General features: G+C 49.5%; 1 protein-coding gene and 1 non-coding gene across 2 annotated transcripts in view; both read left to right on the top strand.

The window, feature by feature from the left end:
• SNAP29 (synaptosome associated protein 29) overlaps window positions 1-8,327 on the top strand; it is a gene marked incomplete at its 5' end in the record, with an annotated part of 45,126 nt that overhangs the window by 13,549 nt on the left and 23,250 nt on the right. Inside the window, 1 exon segment of the mRNA XM_027770729.1 lies at window positions 5,740-5,935. Within this exon segment, the coding sequence (XP_027626530.1) occupies window positions 5,740-5,935 (196 nt within the window).
• On the top strand, window positions 3,155-3,286 carry LOC114007342 (small nucleolar RNA SNORA71). The gene has a single exon (XR_003548979.1). It is a non-coding gene; the product is annotated as a small nucleolar RNA SNORA71 (small nucleolar RNA).

Here is an 8,327-nt window from a genome sequence, read left to right as displayed (position 1 = left end):
CCCCCCCCCCCCCGGGGGGGGGGGGTGATCTCACTGTCTGTCTCTCTCGAGAGCGAACGCACCCTATAGGAGAAATCTCTCTTTAAAAATCTGCCAGTTCAGCTGGCCACAGGGGTGCAGAGTCCCACAGAGTAACTGTGATGCTGAGGGCGCATGGGGAGGCCCCCAATTTGTGTCCTGAGAGCTCCCTGTACATGCCAGGGGCAGCCCTGTCCCCATGGTCCTGGCTGGCTATGGCTGGGGGTGGATCATCTCTAAGACCCTTTGCAGGGGGGAGGAGGGGGGCGGCATCTCTCACTCTTTGTCTCTCTCATGGATTATAGAAAGAAATAAACTTCAAAAAATGAATCTATCCACTTATCACACATGTATACTAGAGAAAATCATTTCGTTCTAATTTGTAGCGTTGCCTTGTTCTAGTAAAAACTCACTTCAGAGGCCAGCAGGGTGGTTAGGGTACTGGACCCCTCCATGGCCGACCACAGTTTCCATCCTCAACCTGGTGACTTGCTTTCTCACTTTCCCTCTCTCTCTCTGTTTTTCTCTGATTACAAGAGTAAACTTTAAAAACTAATAATGATAAATGAAATAATTGATTCTTAAAAAAAAAAAATCTTACTTCAGGGACAGGCAGGTGGCATGGTGGCTAAAGGTGCTGGATTCCCACATGGCTGACCATGGTTCGAGTCCTGGACCTGGCGGCTTGCTTTCTCTCTCTCTCCCTCTGTCCCTCTCTAGTCAAATTGAAATAAACAAATTAATAAATAAAGTTTAAAATAAAATAATTCTTTAAAAAAAAATTTTTAGTTCAATATGGCTATGAAGGCAGTAAACGTGAAGTATCTAAAGGAGGAGAAACACCAGATAAATAATCAGTTCTTTTTTTCCTTCTTCTGAAGGTCTCCTTAATATTTGAAGGGCACGGGCTAGAAAACATTTTTCTATTTACTTAAAAAACCCTGTGTGTTTTGTTTGGTTGGTTGGGTTTATGTAGAGTGTTTGTTTGTTTGTTTTTTGCTGTAGGGCGCATGCGTTCACTGGAGAGACAGAGAGTGCGAGAAATCACCCTCAGAGTGGATGGCCATACCCCAATCCCTTTTCCTTAATTCTCCTCCTGGGATTTTGGTCATGCATGCACATTCACCTGTTGTGTTTTTCAAGCTGGTGGGTCCAGGACTCCAACCACACAGCCAGCCGTTTGGGGCACAGCCACTTTAAGCCTTTAACCACCACACCACCAACTGGCCCGATACAGGGGTTTTTGTTTGTTTTTATGCTATAGAGCGCATGTGTGTGCAGGAGAGAGAGAGAAAGAATGCAACTCACAGTAGGGCCTGGTCACCACAACCCTTTTTCCACCAGTTCTCCATCCCGCCAGGATCCTGGGCATGTATGCTCGCCTCGCAGGAAGCCGACAGGAACAGGGCTTGAGCCCACTTGGCCACGCGGGACCTGGCTTCCTCTGCACAGCGCTTGCCTGCTGCGCTGCGGGCCAGCCCCGCCCCAGGGCCCACCTCTGGGGCTGAGTGGGCTGGAACCAGAAACTAACAAGGCCCGTAGAGCACAGTAGTCCATGGGATGTCATGGGCTGAGAGGCTCGATGGCCCAGTGGGGACTCCCAGACCTGAACAAGATTACTAGAACCAGAGTCCACAGGGCAGGGCAAGTCCAATCCTGTAAGGGTTACAGGGCTGGGGAACTGGGGAGCATCTGCTGCTGCTGTAGGTCCTGGACCCTAATCCCCAGAGACACGTTCCCATCCATCTTTTTTTGTTATTACTTATTAATTTTCTTTCATTTTTTATGATTTCTTTTTTTAAGCGCTATTTTATTTAATTCGTTGCTATTATTATTTGTTGTCTTTTTTTTTGAGAAGTATTTTTTGTTATAGGGCATGTGCACTCGTCAGAAAGAAAGAGAGAGACAGAGAGCCAGAAAGCGAGAAATCACCCCCCAGGGGAGATGGCCACGCCGCAATCCCTTCTCCTCCATTCTCCTCTCGGGATCTTGGGCATGCACGCACACGCGCCCAGTATGAGTTTAAACCACCAGGTCTGGGACTTGAACCTCCGTCGACTACATGGAATTCCAGCAACATAGCCATTATGCTGGTCTCACTATTTTTTTTTTTAAGAATTATTTTATTTAACTTTATTTATTTATCTATTTTTAATTTAACCAGAGAAGGACAGAATTAGAACAAGAGTGAGAGAGAGGAAAAGTGAGAAAGCAAGCCACCAGGTCCAGGACTCAAACCGTAGGTGGCCATGTGGGTGTCCAGCACCCTTAACTACCACACCACTTGCCAACCCCATTATTATTATTTTTTTTTAATTTGACCAGAGAGAGAGAAAGGGAAAGTGAAAAGGCAAGCTGCCAGATCACGGACTGGAACCACAGTCGGCCATGTGGGAGTCCGGCACACCACCTGCCAGCCCCTGTTATTATTTTGTTAATTTGTTATAGGGCACATCACCAGAGAGATGAGAGAGAAAGAACAGGAAAATGAGAAAGCAAGCCACTAGGTCCAGGACTCAAACTGCAGTCAGCCATGTGGGAGTCCGGCACCTTAACCACCACGCCACCTGTTGGCCCCATCCATTTTAAGGTAGTCCTGTGAGCCCACGTTTCAGGAAAAAGAGCTTGAGAGTAAAGAGGGAAATGAAGTAGAGACCCAGCACATGTGTGTGCTGCCAGGACCCTGTGCTCTGCTGGCTGGGACCACATGGGAGACCCAGGTTCGATTCCAGCCCCAACCTGAGAGCCGAGTGCAGTGGCTACACCTGTGATTTCAGGGACTCTGGCAATCAGGTCCAGAGGATCATGAGCTTGAGGCTGGCCTGGGCAATCTAGTAAGACCTTGTCTAAACATGGGCCCGGCAGGTGGCGTGGTGGTTAAAGCGGCTAGACTCCCACATGGCTGACCGTGGTTCAAGTCCCAGACCTGGCAGCTTGCTTTCTCACTTTCCTTCTCTCTCTCTGCCTCTCTCTGGTCAACTTCAAAAGAATAAAATAAAATAATGACAATGAGTATAATTAGATAAAATAATTCTTTTAAATAAATAAAACAAAATAGAGCTGGGTGAGGTGAAGCCTGCCTGTAGTTCCCACAGGGCAGCCAAGGCAGGAGACCCTGTCACAAAACTAAATTATCCCCTGCATTTGTCAGTGGTCACGGGCTGCCCGTGTCCTGGTCAGCGGAAGTGCAGGCAGAGGAGACGGAAAAAGGTGGCCAGCGTTTGCAGGTTCCATGTGGTTGCCTTCCAGTTCTGGGAGCTTTGCCACACTCCTGCTTCTCCACCCTGCATGCACTTTGGGCCTCCAGGGCATTGGGGGCTGCCGTGTGTGTGTGTGTGTGTGTGTGTGTTATTGTCTTTTTTGTTTTAAGAGGTTTTTTTTTTTCTACACGCACCATGGTTTTTTTTTTGCTATAGGGCACATGTGCTCGCCAGACAGACAGAGAGAGACAGAGACACAGAAAGTAAGAAATCACCCCCCAGAGGGGATGGCCACACCGCAATCCCTTCTCCTCCATTCTCCTCTCGGGATCTTGGGCACGCACGCATACGCGCCTGGCGTGAGTTTAAGCCACCAGGAACGCTAACTGCAGTTGACTACGTGGGAGTCCAGCAACGTAGCCATTACGCCAGCTGCTGGTCCCACGTTATTGTCGTTGTGGGCTTTCACTTCCTGTCCTGCTGTCAGGGTGCAGGCTGTGTGTGTCCCTTAAGTTTGCCTGGATGAGCAACAGGTCACTGCCAGTCAACCCCGGCACTCCCCAAACCTGGCTTTGCCGTCCATCAGCCTGTCACTGGTCACGTGCTCGTAGCGTTGGCCACCCTGGCACAGACCGTGAGGGTCTCGCTAGTTGCAGTTTACTGCTTTCTTGCTCATCCGGAAGTAGTGCTCACTCGGAGAACAGCAGCCAGCAGGCCCAGAATGCTGTTCCATATCTGCTATTCCTTCCCAGAGCCTGCCATGGCCTGCTCTGAGCAGGGGTTAGCTGGGTGCTCCTTCCTAACTTCTTATCTGCTGAAATAAACAAACTAACTAAATTATTAAAAAGAAGAGGAGGGCTAGTCCCATAGTGCAGTGGTTCAGCTGTGTGTTGGCAGTCAAATCCCGTTTGGTTAACCACAGTTCAAATCTTGGCTCTAACCTGAAAAACATGCAGGTGCTTGGCGAAGGCCGCTGCATCCCATATGGCTGACCATGTGGTTCAAGTCCCTGGCCCGGTCCCTTGAAAATCACACTAGTATGTTTGTGAGTGCCCAAAATCCCGAGAGGAGAGTAGAAAAGGGATTATGATACGGTCATCTCCTCTGGGGGAAGGTGCTTTCTCGCTTTTTCTCTTTCTCTCACTATCTCTCTAGTGAGCACACATGCCCTGTAGCAAATTTGAAAAAACAAACAAGCAAACAGCAAAACAGCCAGGGCGAGTAGTAGGTGGTTAAGGGCACTGGACTCCCACATGGCCATGGTTCGAGTCCCAGACCCGGTGGTTTGCTTTCTCACTCTCGCTCTTTCACTCTATCCCTCTCTGGCCAAATTAAAGTAAATAAATAAAGTTAAATAAATACTTCTTTTTTTAAAAAATGGCCAAAGGTGGCATGGTGATTTTGGCACTGGATCCAACATGGCTGACTCCACGGTTCAATCTAAGACCCAGCAACTTGAGGGACATGCCAGGTGCATGTCCGTGTGTGCCCAAGTCCCAACAAGACATGGCTGTCCCCCCTGGGGGGTGTTTTCTCTCTCTCACTCTCTCTCCAGCAAGCGCATGCACTCTGTGACCCAGTGAATGAATGAATGGATGAATGAATTCCAGATGTGTCTGTGCCCAAGATCCTGATAGGGAGGAGTGATGGAGAAAAAGGATGGTCACACCACTTTGGAGGAGGTGCTTTCTCTCCCTTCCTCCCTCCCCGTCCCTCTCTCCGTCTTTGTCTCTCTCTGTCTCTGTCTCTGGCAAGCATAGAACAGAAAGAAAAGCAAGCAGGGTGAGAGGGAGAGACAAAGGAACACGTCAAAAGTCTAGCATGCCTGGGGAACCAGCAGTTAGCATAATGGCTATGTCGCTGAACTCCCACGTAGTCAACCACGGTTCGTGTCCCGGACCCGGTGGCTTAAAACTCACGCCGGGTGCGTGTGCGTGCGTGCCCAAGATCCCGAGAGGAGAATGGAGGAGAAGGGATTGCGGCGTGACCATCCCCCCTGGGGGGTGATTTCTCGCTTTCTGTCTCTCTGTCTCTCTCTGTCTGTCTGGCGAGCGCACGCGCCCTACAGTGAAAATCTCTCCAAAAAAAAAAAAAAAAAAAAAGTCTAGCATGCCTGGGACCAGCAGTTTAGCATAATGGTTATGCACTGGACTCCCATGTAGTCGACTGCAGTTCAAGTCCCGGACCTGGTGGCTTAAACTCACGCCGGGCGCGTTGCGTGCGTGCACAAGATCCCGAGAGGAGAATGGAGGAGAAGGGGTTGCGGCGTGACCATCCCCCCTGGGGGGTGATTTCTCGCTTTCTGTCTCTCTGTCTCTCTCTGTCTGTTTGGCGAGCGCACGCGCCCTACAGCAAAAACCTCTCTGAAAATAAATGAATGAATGCATGGCTAGCACGCCTCACAGGTGCCAGTGACCCTCCCGCGTGTGCTCACTGGGGGCTGAGGAGGTGCGCGCCGCATGGGGTCTCTGCCAGCCACAGGAGGACCAGGGCGAGAACACTGCCGCCTCTTGTTTTCCCCAGGAACTCGTCCGTCAGCGCGGAGTCTTAGAACGCACCGAGAGGATGGTGGACAGGATGGACCAAGACCTGAAGACCAGCCAGAAGCACATCAACAGCATTAAGAGCGTGTTTGGGGGGCTCGTCAATTACTTCAAACCCAAGCCGGCTGAGACCCCGGAGCAGAACGGCACCGTCGCCCCCCAGCCCAGCAGCAGGTGTGTGCAGCTCCTGCCCCCCCAGACACTGAGCGGCGGAAGCAGAGTTTAATGGGCGGGTTTTGCTTTCTCAGGCCTCAGCAGTGCCTTGACAGGATCCAGGTGTCCTATTAAGTTACTCCTCAGGAGGGATTTGTCTTCAAACATTTAATTTTTTTTTAAATAATTATTTTATTTTATTTCATTTATTCATTTATTTATTTTCATTTGACCAGAGAGAGACACAGAGAGAGAGGGAAAGTGAGAAAGCAAGCCACCAGGTCCAGGATTTGAACCATGGTCAGTCACATGGGAATGTCCAGCCCCTTAACCACTACGTCACCTGCTGGCCCCCCCCCCCCCTTTTTTTTTTTAATTTTTTAAACTTATTTCTTCCATGAGAGAGAGAGACAGGCACCCCCCAATAGGGTCTTCTCAGCCGGCCCCTGTCACAGGCGCGCTGTGCATGCTCCCCATCCGGAAGCTCAGGGGGATCCCAGGACGGGAACCCAGGACCCTCCGCAGGTTGGCTCAGTTGCGTGAACACTGTGCCCCCATCTGGCCCCCATCTTCAGACATTTTGAAACAAGAAATCTCCCCTGCTCTTACCTCCATCGTCCGATTGACGTGTGATCTGTAAATTCTGATAAACTGGGCCTCTGCTCCATTACTACAGTCATTGTGACCCCAGTACTTTGGACAGGGTTTTTGTTTTTTATTTTTTGGTGTTTTTTTTTTTTTTTTTCGCTATAGGGCGAGTGCGCTCGCCAGACAGACAGAGAGAGACAGAGAGACAGAAAGCAAGAAATCAACCCCCAGGGGGGATGGTCACACCACAATCCCTTCTCCTCCATTCTCCCCTCGGGATCTTGGGCACACATGCACACGCGCCCAGCATGAGTTTTAAGCCACCGGGTCCGGGACGCGAACCATGGTTGACTACGTGGGAGTCCAGCAACATAGCCATTGCGCTAACTGCTGGTCCCAGTGACCCCAGTACTTTGAAAGAAAATGTTCGCCTCAGAAAACTTGGCAAGTACAACTACAGTTAGGACTCACTTCATAGAGTGTTTGCTTTTTTTTTTTTTAAGTTGTAAATTTTTGTCAGAGAGGAAGAAGGAGAAAGCTCCTCGCAGTAAGCTGTGGTCACCCATCTGGCTCCCTTAACCACTAGGCCGGGGGCTGGCTCAGAGTTGTGCTTGAAACAGTCTTTATGGGGCCAGCGGGTGGTGTAGTGGTTACATCACTGGACTCCCACACGGCCAACTGCAGTTTGAGTCCCGGACCGAGCGGCTTGAAAATCACGCCAGGTGCGTGTGCAAGCATGCCGAAAATCTTAGGAAGAGAATGGAGGAGAAGGGATTGCAGCATGGCCATCCCCCCAGAGGATGATGTCTCACTTTCTCTCTCACTGTTTTCCTCTTTCTGTCTCTCTGATGAACATACATACCCTATAACAAAAACTTAAAAAAAAAGTCTTGGGGCTGGCAGGTGGCGTGGTAGTTAAGGTGCTGGACTCTAACATGGTTGACCACGGTTCAAGTCCTAGACTTGGCGGCTTTCTTTCTCGCTTTCCCTCTTTCTAACTCTCTGTCTCTCTCTGGTCAAATTTAAAATAAATAAATAAATAACAAATCTAATTTAATACTTTTTTTAAAAAAAAAGTATTTATACCCATCTTTTCGATATCTAATGCAGTTTGCCTGTTGGTACTCATTTGAACTTAAGCTTCTTGGGACCAACAGTTGGCATAATGGCTATGTCACCAGACATCCATGTAGTTGACCACGGTTCAAGTCTCGGACCCGGTAGCTTAAACTCATGCTGGGGGTGTGTGCGCCCAAGATCCTAAGAGGAGAATGGAGGAGAAGGGATTGCGGTGTGGCCATTCCCTCTGGGGGGGTGATTTCTCGCTTTCTGTCTCTCTGTCTTTCTGGCGAGTGCACATGCCCTATAGCAAAAACCTCTCCCAAAAAAAAGAGAAAGAAAATGAGCTTCTTGGGACCAGCAGATGGCGTAGTGGTTAAGCACTGGACTCTCACATGGTGACTACAGTTCGAGTCCAAGACCTAGTGACTTGAAAATCGTGCCAGGCACGTGTGCATGCATGGCCAGAATCCTAGGAGGAGAGTGGAAGAGAAGCGATTGCAGGGCGGCTATCCACCCAGAGGGTGATTTCTCACTTTCTCCCTCTCTGTCTCTATCTCTGGGTGAGTGCACACACCCTATGGCAGAAACCTAGAAAAAAGAAAGAAAATGAGATTTGTTTCCTTAGACACTTTGGCTAAAAGTATAATAAAATCACAAGTAAAGGGGCCGGCAGGTGGCGTGGTGGTTAATGGTGCTAGACTCCCACATGGCTGACACTGGTTTGAGCCCCGGACCTGGCGACTTGCTTTCCCTCTGTATCTCA

Source organism: Tupaia chinensis, unplaced genomic scaffold, assembly GCF_000334495.1.
Source record: "Tupaia chinensis unplaced genomic scaffold, TupChi_1.0 Scaffold000024_1, whole genome shotgun sequence".
NCBI lineage: Eukaryota > Metazoa > Chordata > Mammalia > Scandentia > Tupaiidae > Tupaia > Tupaia belangeri.
This window is presented reverse-complemented; position numbering and strand designations above follow the sequence as displayed.